The sequence below is a fragment of the Giraffa tippelskirchi genome, chromosome 6, assembly GCF_054371585.1.
Source record: "Giraffa tippelskirchi isolate mGirTip1 chromosome 6, T2T-mGirTip1v1.2.pri, whole genome shotgun sequence".
Taxonomy (NCBI): domain Eukaryota; kingdom Metazoa; phylum Chordata; class Mammalia; order Artiodactyla; family Giraffidae; genus Giraffa; species Giraffa tippelskirchi.
The window spans coordinates 16,550,817-16,566,355 of NC_137280.1; the positions used below are offsets into that span (position 1 = coordinate 16,550,817).

At 39.6% G+C, this 15,539-nt stretch overlaps 1 protein-coding gene across 2 annotated transcripts in view; it reads right to left on the reverse strand.

Moving 5' to 3' along the window:
• The window catches only part of ANKRD46 (ankyrin repeat domain 46), a 35,821-nt gene that overhangs the window by 13,976 nt on the left and 6,306 nt on the right, over positions 1 to 15,539 (reverse strand). Inside the window, exons 2-3 of one of the 2 annotated variants that reach the window (XM_081503445.1) lie at positions 15,091 to 15,268; positions 14,069 to 14,133 (exon numbers count right to left, since the gene is read on the reverse strand). The exons of the other annotated variant lie outside the window; for it this stretch is intronic. Of the exons in view, the coding sequence (XP_081359571.1) occupies positions 14,069 to 14,133; positions 15,091 to 15,205 (180 nt within the window). The 5' untranslated portion in view covers positions 15,206 to 15,268. The remainder of the gene's footprint in view (positions 1 to 14,068; positions 14,134 to 15,090; positions 15,269 to 15,539) is intronic. 2 annotated transcript variants of the gene reach the window in all.

The following is a 15,539-nucleotide window of genomic DNA, read 5'->3' on the forward strand; positions in this document are numbered from 1 at the left end:
ATGACCAAAGCCTCTAATATATTAATATAAAATCTGCCTTTTTCAATGTTAAAATGGTACAGGGGTTATTCTGAAGTTTGTAACATTTATATTGGGTTAGCCAAAAAGTTCGCTTGGGTTTTTCCGTACGATCTTAACGAGAAAACCTGAATGAACTTTTTGGTCAACCCAGTATTATGAAAAGGACAATTGCTGCTTTGCGATTGGAGACAGAATTATAGATTATATAGTTATGCATCCCCAAAGTAATCCAAATGTTTCCTTAAATTCACAAGAAAGACTATTTTCTGCCAGTTTCTTTTGATATGACAAGGCCCCATAAGAAAATGAACTTGATCAAATTACAAATTTATGATTTCAAACTAAGTATTATATAAATGCATTAGACTTACTTACTAGAAACCTGCCAAGAAAATGTCAAAGACCCTAAATAAATCACTAGAAAGCTATTAATAGCTTCCCCCCAAAATAATAGAAATGAATAAAAATCAGGATATATATTAACTGTTGTCCCAAGGGTGAACAGGACTAAAGATTTTTTCAGTTAAATTTTTTGAGATAATTGTACATTCAACTTCAGCTGTAAGAAATAATACATAGAGATCCTGTGTGCTATTTAGTCAGTTTCCCTCATGATAACATAGAGTAAAATTGTAGCACAACATCAGTCAGGATATTAACTGACACTGATAAAGTCAGGACACGGGCACAGAACATCTCCATCCCCACCAGGGTCTTTGCCCACTTACAGCCACACCTACTCCCCTCCTGCTCCCACCTTCCCTTAACCCCTGGAAACCACTACCATCTTCCATTTCTAGAATTCTGTCATTTTAAGAATGTTACATAAAATGGAGCCATACAATATGCAACCTTTGAGGATTGTTTTTTTCCACTCAACATAATTCTCTGGAGATTAACCTGGGTTGTTGTCTGTATCAACAGTTTCTTTCTTTTTTCTTTTTTTTTAACTGCTGAGCAGTATTCCATGGTATGGATGTACCACAGTTTAACTGTCTACTTACTGAAGGACATCTGATATCTCTAGTTTGGGGTGTTATGCTAAAGCTTCTAAAACATTCAGGTACATGTTTTTTATGGGAATATAAATCTTCATTTTTCTGGGATAAATGGCCAGGAGAGTAATTTCTGAGTCATATGGAAGCCTAAAGATTTTGATGAAAATATTGTTGAGTCTGAAGGTATTCATTTTCCCCATGTAAGGGAAAAAAAAAAAAGGAAGAAAGAAAGGTCTTCTTTGAGGTCATTTCTCTGGGTGCTAGAAGAGTAAGAGGTTATTTACGGAAGAATTTGTAGAACTCACCATGTGGAAGGGCTCAGGTGGAAGCCCTGGTATTTACCAAAGAGAATGTGTCATAAGAACCATTTCACAAGCATTAAAGGCATTAATGTGTGATATCTTTCAAGACTCACGGAAGGCTGAGTCTGTCACCTTGTGAAAGGATGTGGGCATACTGGAGGCGGCCTTAGAGGTGGGCAATGCAGGAGGGAGAGAGCCGCGATGCAGTCAGACTCTGCTGCCAGGGGCTGCTTTCAGGAGTGTACAGGACTCCAGAGGCAGTTTCCCTACAGTCAGATGTTCAGAGGGCTTGGCTGCTCCACCCAGAATGTATCTGGAACTGGAACGCCTAGGTTTGAGCCCCACTTCGGCTACGTAATAGCTATATGACTCAAGTACCCAAAATGTAAGTTACCACCCTCCCGAGGCTGAATACAGCTCTGAGACCAGTCCTCAACTGCACTCCAGCTTGCATAGACCACTGATGCCCTGTTAACACAGCAGTTTCTAACAACTGGGTGACCTCTAGTGGGGAATAAAGACCTCGAAGAAAGAAAAAGAGAACTGGTTCCTCCTCGCAGAGGAAAAACCACAAAAACAGCCAATAGTGGGAATAGTCAAGCCCCAGAAAGTCCTCAGGTTGTTCACCATGGCCTAGTTTTCATTCCTAAGGGACAGTGTTCAACGATTGGTTCAGAGGCTGACTCCTGGGATTGTTAGAAGCGGGACTTTTGGGGTCAGGTCTTAGAGGGCTGGCATAGCTTAGCTTTAAAACTTCCAACTCCATACTCTGTGATACTGCACAGGAAACTTCATGAGGATGGAGTCACTCATTCTCTGGGACAAGGCAGTCACCCAGATCTCAGTAACAAGAGCTCCTAAAGCCAAACAGTGCTTGTATAAACCCACATAACAAACAGTAAGGAGGTTTCAGTGAAAGCTTGTGAGTCGCCAACTTGATAATAAAGTTCTAGTTAACACTCTTTTTCCTTTATATTTTATAATTTTACATTAATTTTAGGTCAATCTCAACAGCTTTAAGTATTCTTGATGGTTAAGAAATAGTGAAGAAAACATGTTCTATTTTAACATATACTTACTATACCATAACTTTAAATTGGTCTTCTATATCCAGTATCACCAACCATACATAATGTACTGATTTATTTCTCATTTTGAAAAGTCACTGGGAAAGGCAAGACCAAATGCTACATTCTTGGTTCAAATGGACGGATAGCCTTATGCCCACACAAGCAACTCTGATCAGAGATCAAAGTACCAAACACTCAAAAAAATTCAAGGAAGAATGGCATACCTGAAGAGATATGCTATCAGATCCTATTGCCTGCATTTTCTAATGTCAAGGGAAAGTACTAAAACTGAGAATGGCATTCAGGAAATGGAACCCCCACATCTGGATTCACTATACCTCACCTGGTTATTCTTACAGTTGTTTTTTAAAACATAAAATGATCTCAGAGAACCATAAAACAAGAATGTCCAATGAATTTATTAAATCCTAACTGCCTGCACTTTAAAATTACCTTTCTTAAAACCTAAGCAATGCACGGATCCGCAGATATTAGACAAGGGGATAAAAAGCCCTATGTAAAAGAAATTTAGCTGAGAGCAAGTAAAAATTTTAAGTCTTTAAACCCTTTCCCAAAACACAGATAATATATTTCTCCATCTATTTATCTTCAGCAGCTATATTTCTCTAATGTTGTTGTATAGTCGCTAAATCACGTCCAACTCTTTTGCGACCCCGTGGACTATATAGCCCAGCAGGCTCCTCTGTCCATGGGATTTCCCAGGCAAGAATACTAGAGTGGGTTACCATTTCCTTCTCCAGGGGCTCTTCCTGACTCAGGGATTAAACCTGCATCTCCTGCATTGCAGGGGGATTCTTTACCACTGAGTCCCCCCTGGAAGCTCCATATTTCTCTAATAGAGTGGTCTTGATAATTTCCAAGACTTAGAAAATTTATGTTTATTATTAAGTGTCAGAGTGGATTTTAAATTTAGTCTATAAGATTTCCAAAATGCCATGCAGCTTCTATACAGTTACCAAGATAATCAGGAGAAGATGGTTTATACAAAGCTTTGTTGCTTGTTTACAACTGTTTTCTAAATTCCTGACAGACCATGCCTCTAAGAAGACACAAAACGGGTCTGACCTGTCTGTGTATCCTGGCAGATTACACAGTGCCTGGCACATTGTTTCTTAAAACCTAGACATGGGGGAGTCCAATAATTCTTTGCTGAATGTACACTCAGTTAAGTCCACTGTAACAGGATTTTGAAGTAACATGTTTTTTCTTATGACTAGTTCTATAATTCATGGCAAAATTCTTAAGAAAATAAACATGAACAAAGAGAAGAAAGTAAGTTACCATAATCCTAACAACTAGAAGTAACTATCATTAATATTTTGATGTTATAGTCTCACAGCTTTTTTCTCTATATGAATGAATATGTTTAATTCATACTATACATACTAATGTTAAACTTTTTAATTTATTATATTGTGAACATGCTTCTATGTTACCAGTCTTCTAAATTATTTTTAACGGTTATATTCTATTGATTGCATTTACTATAATTTTATTATTGAATTTCCTAGCATATTAAAAAAGAATCCACCTTATAGTCTTCCAATTATTACACAGATTCAAATTCACTGACACTGTAAATCAGTCAAAATGAAGAGAGTCTAAGAGAATTTTTAAATAATATTTTTGGACAAAATTTGACTGTCACAATAAGGTTTTAGGCAATGTATTTAAAAAATGTGACACAGATGAACCTGACTATAATGAAAGGCTGTGGAACCAGCTTCATTTCTTCCTGGCAAATGGTTTTACTTTGATAGCAATCTTAATGCAATGCTTGCTTTGTTCACTATAAAACTTCCAAGATTCTTATTTATAGTTCATCTTAAACTAAGTTAGATTTAGGATCCTTTTGCTGTTGTTCAGTCGCTAAATCGGGTATGATTCTTTGTGACTGCATGGTTCTGCCAGGCCTCTCTGTCCTTCACTATCTCTCGGAGTCCTTCACTATCTCTTGGAGTCTGCTCAAATTCATGTCCATTGAGTCAGTGATGCTGTCTAACCATCTCATCCTCTGCTGCCCCCTTCTCCTGCCCTCAATCTTTCCTAGCATCAGGGTCTTTTCCAATGAGTCGGCTCTACCCATCAGATGGCCACAGTATTGGAGCTTCAGCCTCAGCATCAGTCCTTCCAATGAATATTCAGGACTGATTTCCTTTAGGATTGACTGGTTTAATCTCCTTGCAGTCCAAGGGACTCTCAAGAGTCTTCTCCAGCACCACAGTTTGAAAGCATCAATTCTTTGGTGCACAGCCTTCTTTATGGTCCAACTCCCACATCTGTACATGACTACTGGAAAAACCATAGCTTTGACTATGCAGACCTTTGTTGGCAAAGTGATGTCTCTGCTTTTTAGTCTGCCTGCAATGCAGGAGACTTGGGTTTAATCCCTGCCCTGGGTTGGGAAGATTCCCTGGAGGAGGGCATGGCAACCAACTCCAGTATTCTTGCCTGGAGAATCCCACAGACAGAAGAGACTGGCAGGCTACAGTCCATAGGGTCACAGAGAGTTGGACTGAAGCAACTTAGCACGCACACATCATTTCATGCTATTGCAGTACCATGAAGAATACTTAAAGGAGGAAGTTTAAAAAAGTACTTTTTAGATAGAGCTGGACTCACCACAGATATAATTTTAGTTTATACTTAAATTTGTGGAGCATACACACTTTATGGTATTCCCAAGTCGAATTTAACTGTCTAAAATTTTTTAATTTTGTGATTTCTTCAATGCCAAGTTATCAATTACTTCATCATTAATTTTTTATTGCAGTAAAGGGGAGGTTAATTTCAAATGTGTGAATTAGAGAACACTACTTTAAGAAAGGACAGTACATTGTGCTTAAGCTCATATATTGATAGTAATTAAAAGTGGGCTAATCAGGTATTACTTAGGTGATAGTCTTAGGGAACAAAGAATTTATGTTTATAAATATTTATTATGTTATGATTATTATTTATAATAGAAAGGGCAAAATTATTTATATGTATGTTTGCTATTACTCTGCAAACAACTGCTTAGCAACATGTTTAACATTTATCAAGTTATTATACTCCAGGCACTGTTTAAGTATTTTTCTAGTAATAACTGAGTCCTCATGAAAAAGAAATGGCAACCCACTCCAGTGTTCTTGCCTGGAGAATCCCAAGGACAGCGGAGCCTGGTGGGCTGTCGTCTCTGGGGTCACACAGAGTCGGACACAACTGAAGCGACTTAGCAGCAGCAGCAGCAGCATGAAAAAGACCTATATGATAAGTACTACTGATATCATTATTCTCATTTTTATAGGTGAAAAAACTAAGTCCCTAGGTTTGTTTTCATAAGATCGTTTTTAATATAATGAATTAGTTTTTAGCAAATCTTTTCATCAAAGGTTATATAAAGGGAAACATTAGTCTAGCCCACACACTCTGAATTAACTCTTAGAATCATTTCACTAAAAGTAAACTTTTTAAACTGTGGCAAAACAATAAATATCTGGAAATGTTTCTTACTCTACAAGAAGTGTCAATCTAGCACATATCATTCTGATAAACTCTTTGCAATCATCTCACACAAATTAAACTTTTTTTAAGGGTAAGAAAAATAAAAATAAAATATTTGGAAGTGTTTTCCACTTACAAGAAGTAACTGTGTTCCTGGACTCAATACTCTCAAGCATTTCTTACTTGTTGGGATAGTGAGAAAATACTTGCCTTAATTTTTATTTCTCCATCAGGAAATCACAACAAACCAAATAAGAATTTCTAAAATAAATATCCTGAAATATTTATATTACTTACCATTATTTTTAAATTATTAAAATTTAGTGGGACTTCCCTGGCAGTTCAGTGGTTAAGACTCTATGCTTCCAATGCAGGGGACATGGGTTTAATCCCTGGTTCCAGAACTGAGAGCTCACATGCTGCCTGGTGCAGCCAAAAAAAAAATTTTTTACTTACAATTCAAATTTCAGAAAAATATTGGCTTAAGGTAGATAAAAATTAATTTTTCACAAAGAGAATATTATCTTAGATATTTTATTCTGATGCCTTTTAGTATTTTCTAAAACTTTTTCCTGTGTTTACCATGTTAAAAATTCTTAGCAAGGGACTTCTTCCCACTGAAATTTTCAATTTTTAATCTGTAATAATAAAATAAAGACATGAAATTAGTACTGGGAGGTCAATGTGAAGTGTATTATATTACTTTTGCAATAAAGTTATTTAATTTTTTTTAAAAAACAGTTTTTTCCTAGCTACCTCAGTATTTTACTTATGTGACCTAATGGTGCCACCTTGTGGCCCACCTGGGCTTCAAAAGCAACGTGAGCCTCTAGCAGGGGTATAAAGCCAGAACGAGGGCCTCTGAAGTTTTCCTTTGTTTCATTTCACTTATTGTCATTCTTACTAATTTTGAAACTGTTCAGGATTGGGATGAACTTCCATTTTCCTTAGAAAAGAAAAGCTTACCTAATATAATGTTGTGTGTCAATTATACCTCAAAGAAGAAAGAAAAGAAAGAAGGGAAGGAAGGAAAAGAAAGGAAAGGGAGGAGGCAGGAAGGAAGGGGAATTCCCCGGCGGTCCAGTGGTTGGGTCTTGGTGTTCTCACTGCCAAGGGCCTGGGTTCAGTCCCCAGTCTGGTGGAGGAACTAAGATCCCATAAGCCTGGCAAAGCAACTAGGGTAGGAGAGGGGAGAAGAGCTTACTAGGCAAATAAAGAGCATAAATACGACTCCAGGCCTTTTAAAAAATCTAAACCTCATTAAGCCCACCTTTGATATCAGACTTCATATACACAGAATTGTTAAAGTGCTACAAAAATGACCCTCTTACTTATTCATTTATTCAGTGTTATTTTAAAATATAGGAATTATGACTTTTTGTAAATTATTCCTTATTTTCTAAATAGGACACAAAATTTAACCAGACTTCACCTCAAATCATATAAAAGCCAAACACTGTGTTCTTAGGAGTATTTCTATGAAATTTTTACAGCTGAAGGGTGATCTAGGATCACCTAACAGATTATCTAACCCAAGCTCCCAGGTTTATAGAGATACTGAGAACCAGCAAGGCTGTAACTTTGCATGTCAATCCTCACCCCTAGGGTTCTACCCTTATTCATGATCTATGGTAGAAATAACAAGGTACATCATCTTCAACGTAACAGGTTTTCACAGTTCTACTATAACCTGCTCCCATTCACGCTCTGAATTACAAGCTGCTGGGGCTGCTAAGTCACTTCAGTCGTGTCCGACTCTGTGCGACCCCACAGACGGCAGCTCACCAGGCTCCACCGTCCCTAGGATTCTCCAGGCAAGAATACTGGAGTGGGTTGCCATTTCCTTCTCCAGTGCATGAAAGGGCAAAGTTAAAGTGAAGTTGCTCAGTCGTGTCCGACTCTTAGCAACCCCATGGACTGTAGCCTACCAGGCTCCTCCGTCCATGGGATTTTCCAGGGAAGAGTACTGGAGTGGGTGCCATTGCCTTCTCCAAATTACAAGATAGATGGAAGGTAGTGTGTGTGGCATCCTTAATATTAAAACACCCATTCTAGTGACAAAGGGTGGAACAGGACACTCCCTAGGTTACACAACCCAAGAGAGGACTGGTCAGCACCACAGTGGACCCTGCTCACAAGTAACTGTCAATGAGGAACCATTAAGGAAGCAATTCAGCCAAGGGACGATGCCGTGGTGGTTGTCAGGTGGAGAGTGAGTTAAGAGGCAGATTGAGGCCTTCTCCTGGAAACCCTCCAGCTCACCCAGCCTTTGGGCCAGCGGGTGAGCTGGAGGGCCCAGGGAACAGACTGGGAACTACATCCTGAGGGCTCCAGAGCCCTCACCAAGGCGCTCCACTAGCCATGGCCTAGGCCTTGAGGAGCGGAGAACCTCTCCCCCACCCCTATCTCTGTGACCTCATAGCAGTGGCCGTCTGTCTGAGAGGCTTAGTCTCTCCCACTTGGGTGGCCTGAGGAGACTGAGGGCCAGTTGGGTTGGGTGCCTGGTTCCGTCGGGGATGACAGCAGGGCAGGATGTGGGAATCTGGCCCTGAAGGAGCTGCCAACTGAGATCCGCCTCCTCTTAGCCAGGACTGGGACCTTGGAGGGTGAGAGTTGTGCTTTGGGATCTTGCCCTTTCTGGTCAGGACAGAGAATAACATTCATCTGGTAGAGATTTACAGGAACTTCCTTACCTGACTATGACCGGATCTCAAGAATGAAGGACCTGACACCGAGAAGTTTGCAACAACTAACCACGCCCATCCCACACCTTTTGCTTTTAAAGGGGCTTGCTGAAAGCTTTCAGTAACTTTGCGGGTCTTAGGGCATGAACCACCCATCTCCTTGTATGAACCTGTCACAAACCTTTCTCTGTTCCAAGCTCTCTTTTAGTACTGATTGGCCTCACTGTGCGTTGGGCACACAGACTTGCGCTTCGGTAACAGTGAGGCCACGTTTATCACTCCAGTCTAAATCACATTTAGATGTTTACACTTATGGCCCAGGTAGACCCTTAAAATTCAGGAACTCCTCACATATCATTATTAGACCTACATCCTACCCCACTTGTTCCAACCTCTAGTGAAAGTGAAAGTCACTCAGTCGTGTCCGACTCTTTGCAACCCCATGGACTGTCCATGGAATTCTCCAGGCCAGAATACTGGAGTGGGTAGCCTTTCCCTTTTCCAGGGGATCTTCCCAACCCAGGGATCGAACCCAGGTCTCCCGCATTGCAGGCAGATTCTTTGCCAGTTGAGCAACAAGGAAACCCCTCCAACCTCCAGGGACCCTGGTAAATAAGAATATGATATGAAGAAAATAACTGAAGACAGGCTGAAGGGGCTAACTTAGCCAAACCTTTAAAAATGGCATGTTTGGACTTCCTTGGGGGTCTAGTGGTTAAGAGTCCACACTTGGAATGAAGGGGCTGTAGGCGTGATCCCTGGTGGGGGAACTAAGATCCCACATGCTGCAGAGTACGACCAATAAATCAATAAATATTTAAAAAAAAAAAAACAAAAGTGGCATGTTTACATATAGAAACCACATGGGGTGACACGTATTTCTGCCCACTGGAAACAGCTAACGGTGACATCTTTGGTAGGAAGAAAGTGCAGAGTTTTAGTAAGAGAGTGGAGTGTCTAAGGCTTTAAAGGAGGCCTTTGGTTCTTTTCCTGCTGTCGCTCCTTTGGACTGTGGGTAACCTATTTTGGGGAAGCATCTTTGATACCCCAAGAAAGTAGTGAATTACATGCTTAGAAATGGCTCTAGGTTCAAGAAAGAGAAATACGGATTTTTTTCCCACTAGGTTTTTTTTTTTTAACCCGGCTTAGGATAAAAATAAGTATAGGATTACAAGCAGAAGTTTTATTTTTTGTCTGGAGCTTTCCTCGTGCTACCACTTAGGAATCTAAGATGTGGGGCAAGAAGTAGGAAATGCCAGTACTATAAAGCAGGATGGAGTCAGCAGTCCTGGTAGCTTCTTTAGTGGAACAGTAATTACGAGTGGACGATGAATCATAGTAATCCTCTTTCTGACTGAGACCTGGCCCCCACACAGCCTCTCCTAGTAAAATGGCAGATCTGTGAGTTGGCTCAGTTTACTTCTGTGTACTCAGGGTCTATGGTATCTTTCAGAAACAGGAACAGAGGCTGGCAAAACTCTGTATCACTTTCCCGTGGAACTATTTTTATAGACTGCCCAAAGACCCACCAGGTCATCGTGACCAACATGGAGAAGAGTGATCAGTGACTAAGGTCCCAAGACCATTCCATTTCATGATTGTTGTCTATAGATTTTATCTTTAAAATTTTTTTAAAAAGAATGGTTAACTAAATTGTCAATATTTTACCAATCAGACCACTCTTTTTAAAAAAAATTCCATGCCTCACTCTGCTGGTTGAAGTTCATCCTTTAATTCTTTTAGTGAGGACCTATAAGCAGTACATTCTTTCAGTCTTTGGAAATCTGACAGTGGCTTTCAGTTCAGTTCAGTTGTCGCTCAGTTGTGTCCGACTCTTTGCGACTCCATGAACCGCAGCATGCCAGGCCTCCCTGTCCATCACCAACTCCCGGAGTCCACCCAAACCCATGTCCATCGAGTCGGTGATGCCATCTAACCATCTCATCCTCCGTCGTCCCCTTCTCTTCCTGCCTTCAATCTTTCCCAGTATCAGGGTCTTTTCAAATGAGTCAGCTCTTCGCATCAGGTGGCCAAAGTATTGGAGTTTCAGCTTCAACATCAGTCCTTCCAATGAACACCCAGGACTGATCTCCTTTAGGATGGACTGGTTGGATCTCCTTGCAGTCCAAGAGACTCTCAAGAGTCTTCTCCAACACCACAGTTCAAAAGCATCAATTCTTTGGCACTCAGCTTTCTTTATAGTCCAGCTCTCACATCCATACATGACCACTGGAAAAACCATGGCCTTGACTAGACGGACTTTTGTTGGCAAAGTAATGTCTCTGCTTTTTAATATGCTATCTAGGTTGGTCATAACTTTCCTTCCAAGGAGTAAGCGTCTTTTAATTTCATTACTGCAATCACCATCTGCAGTGATTTTGGAGCCAGAAAAATAAAGTCAGCCATTGTTTCCCCATCTATTTGCCATGAAGTGATGGGACCAATGCCACAATCTTAGTTTTCTGAATGTTGAGTTTTAAGCCAACTTTTTCTCTCTCCTCTCTCACTTTCATCGAGGCTCTTTAGTTCTTCTTCGCTCTCTGCCATAAGGGTGGTGTCATCTGCATATATGAGGTTACTGATATTTCTCCCGACAATCTTCATTCCAGCTTGTGCTTCCTCCAGCCCAGCGTTTCTCATGATGTACTCTGCATATAAGTTAAATAAGCAGGGTGACAATATACAGCCTTGACGTACTCCTTTTCCTATTTGCAACCAGTCTGTTGTTTCATGTCCAGTTCTAACTGTTGCTTCCTGACCTGCATACAGGTTTCTCAAGAGGCAGGTCAGGTGGTCTGGTATGCCCATCTCTTTCAGATTTCTCCACAGTTTATTGTGATCCACACAGTCAAAGGCTTTGGCATAGTCAATAAAGCAGAAATACATGTTTTTCTGGAACTCTCTTACTTTTTCGATGATCCAGCAGATGTTGGCGATTTGATCTCTGGTTCCTCTGCCTTTTCTAAAACCAGCTTGAACATCTGGAAGTTCACGGTTCACGTATTGCTGAAGCCTGGCTTGGAGAATTTTAAGCATTACTTTACTAGTGTGTGAGATGAGTGTAATTGTGTGTAGTTTGAGCATTCTTTGGTATTGCCTTTCTTTGGGATTGGAATGAAAACAGACCTTTTCCAGTCCTGTGTTTCAGTCTTTGGAAATCTGACAGTGGCTTTATTTTTACTTTATTCTTGAATAATAGTTCATGTGATTACAAGGCTATAGCTGCCAGTTACTTTCCCTCAGCATTTTGAGGTTATCATTCCACTGCTTCTTGGCCTCTATTATTGCTAGAAGACATCTGCTTTAGTCTAATTGTTGCGTAAGTCTTTGTTTTCTTTGGTTTAAAAATTTGCACTTTATCCTTAATGTTAACAGTTTAGCTGGGATCTATTTAGGAGGATTTATTTATCCTGCTTGGAATTCTGAGTTTTTATAATTTATAATTTAAGGACCATGGCCTCTTGAATTCTGGGGAATTCTCACTTACCTCTTCAACTACTGCTTTTCGATAATATCTTCCTATTAGATATACGTTGGAAACTCAATTTATGCTTTTCTTTAAAAAAAAAACAAAACCAAAACTTTTCTATGCTGTAGCTTCTAGGTACAGTTCTCAGCATTATCTTCTAATTGATTTATCATCTCTGGCTGGATTGAGTCTAAGTTTATCACACATCAAAAAAAAATCCCCTCAACTACTGTACTTTTTCACTTCTAAGAGTTCTAATTTTGTCTTCATCTCCATCTGTTCTTGTTACTTTTTGTTTCATAATTTACCATTTTGAGTAAATGCAAGTGCTTTCTCTACTTGAGCATAAGGACAATTGAAAGCCTTTGTTGGAGCAACAAGCATATACTGTACGAAGAGGGAACTATAGCCATTATCTTGTAATAACCTATAATGGAATATAATTTGCAAAAATACTGAAATGCTATGCTATGTGGTACCCCTTAAATAAAAACATTTAAAGCAACCATACTTCAATAAAAAAAGGAAAAAAATAACTTTGTTGGATAGTTTCCCAAAATTACTTACACTAGGACTGAGTTTGTGTCCTAATGCAACATTGCTGGATGGATTTTTCTTGACACTGGATTTTTTCTCATTCATTTTGGAATTTTTGCTGTAAGCTTATTTTGGGAGAAGGGTTTGTTTTTGTTCTCCATTCCTCCTCCCACATGCTTAATCCTCCACACGGTTGCCTCCAACTTGCCACTTGACAATGAGTTCAGAACCAGGTCTCATAAAGGTTGAAGATCTTACATACTGGCCAAAGCTAACTGTGCTTTTCATTCCCTGGGAGGCCCAGTGCCACTGCAGTGGACACAGCTGGCTGCCTACCATTCATGCCTTTTTCTGTCCCCCAGTACCCAACACGATCACTCCTGGCTGTCCGTAAGTATGTTTTGAGGAAACAGGCTCTGACTCCAAGCCACGTAACATAGTGCATTCTTCTAGCTGCAGTGGTTTATTGGGTTTTTTTTTTTATAAATTTTTATTGAAGTGTAGTTGATTTATTAATACAACGTTATCTTAGTTTCTGCTGTACAGCAAAGTGAATCAGTTATACATATATCCACCCTTTTTTGACTCTTTTCCCATATAGGTCATTACAGAACATTAAGGAGAGTTCCCTGTCCTCTACGGTAGGTTCTTAGGCAGTGGTTTTATTTAGAAGTAGACATATTTCAGTCCAATAAGACCCTTTACTTACTGTGATATGATAATAAGGTGTAAACAGAACATCTAAAATTGCTTTAGTCATTTTGACATGGATTTCAGAAGGGACAGAGGGAGAAGAGAGAAACAGATAAAGAGAAAGGTGGGGGTGCTGGAGATGGGAAGCACACAGGGAAACACAGCCAGGCCTTGATTAAACCCCACATGGAGCTCATACTAACTACGGACTTTTCAGATACAGGCATCAATAAATCCCCTTTTTTATTGACAGTTTAAATTAGGTTTTCTGTTACAACCACATATTTAAATGATACAGAACCTAAAGTCTTACCTCCTTGGTGGATCGGAGGGAAATGAATCCGCCTGCAATGCAGGAGACTGGGGTTCAATCCCTAGGTCAGGAAGATCCCCTGGAGAAGGGAATGGCAACCCATTCCAGTATTCTTGCCTGGAGAATTCCATGGACAGAGGAGCCTGGCAGGCTACAGTCCAGGGGATCACAAAGAGTCAGACACGACTGAGCAACTAACAGTTCCTTTACACTTGCCTTGAACCTACAGTAGTCATTACCACTTGATTCCTACTGCTATGTGCTTCTGCCACTGCTTTCTAAGAAAGAAAAAATACTGCTTGTGTTACATGTTTCAGCAAAAGACAAAGATCAAATGAAGGGTGGGAGCAATGATATCTAACTCTCTTCAAGAAGCTGAATTAACCAAGGTCTAAGAAATCTCATTTTAAAATGGAATAAATAGCACAGCAGGCAGGAAGCAGACGGAAAGCTGGGTAAATTCTAGGTACTCACCAAGGAGATAACTTGAAGCACAAGTTGAACAGATAATCTGAACAGATGAGACAAAAATAAGCTCACTGTGGGGAAAACACAGACAATACCAGTTTTTGTTCTGTTTTTAAGAAAAACAGCCAAGAGGCAAACACAGCCCCAAATGGGGAAGTGGCAGAAAGAGACTTAAATGAAAGAATCAGTGCCATTTGGCTCCTGTAAGAAAACATATTAGGGCTAAAAATGCCACCAAAGTTAGAATGCCTAAACCGTTCTGACAATGCCACACCCAGGACATCTGAAAAAAATTTTTTAACTTAGACTAAAGAAAAAAAGACACCATAAGAGAAAATACAGGTTTCTTAGCTAGTTTTAATATACTTAGGTTAAAAAGTAAGACAGGGACTTCCCTGGTGGTCCAGAGGTTAGGACTCTGCGCTCCCAATGCGGGAGGCCTGGGTTCGATCCCTGCTTGGGGAGCTAGATCCTACATGTCACAACTAAAGATCCTGCATGCCACAACTAAGACTTTTTTTTTTTTAAATAAAATACAGCAGAGGAATTTCATGAAGACCCAATGTCGAAAAAATAGCTAAACAAATCATGTGTGTTCTTGCATTTGCTTCTGAATGACTTGGCACCATCCCTAAATAACAATGTGCACATATCTTTTAATTGATTGTATTCAATTGCATAAATCTGGCAAAAGTACTACTTATTGGATAGTTCCGTGAATACACAGAAGCATTAGTATTTCTTTGGCATATGTGTGTTTATAGCCACATGACCAAGAACTGGGAACAAAAAAAATCATCAAATGCTTTTTAATCAAATGGGTGTATGCCTATCTTTATTGAACGTATTTTAGTAATTGTTTTGTTTCTCTAATAATTACTGGCAAATCAAAAGTTAAATTATATAAGGTTTCTAAATACTGCAGTGAACCAAGAGGTCTAGAAAAACTGAACAGCACTTAAAAAAGAACAAGTTCTTCTTCAAGTTTTAGAATTTTGGGTATATAGACAAAGGAAACGAAATCTTACCTCCAAGAGATACCTGCATGCTCACTGCAGCATTATTCACAATAACCAAGATATGGAAACAACCTAAGTGTCCACTGACAGATGAATGTATAAGCAAGATGTAGTATATATACATGATGAAATATTATTCAGCCATAAAAAGGAGGAAATTCTGCCATCTGTGGCAACATGCATGAACCTGGATGATACCACACAAAGAGAAATAAGTTAGACACAGAAAGACAAATACTGAATGATCTCACTATGTGGAATGGAATCATCACTATGTGATGTGGAATCTAAAAAAGTCAAACTCACAGAACCAGAGAGCAGAAGAGTAGTTGCCAGGGGCTGAGGGAGAGGGAAATGGGAAGGTGTTGGTCAAAGGGTACAAACTTTCAGTCATGACATGGGGCTAATGTTCAGCAGAATGATTATAGGTAATAGTATGTATTGTGTACTTGAAATTT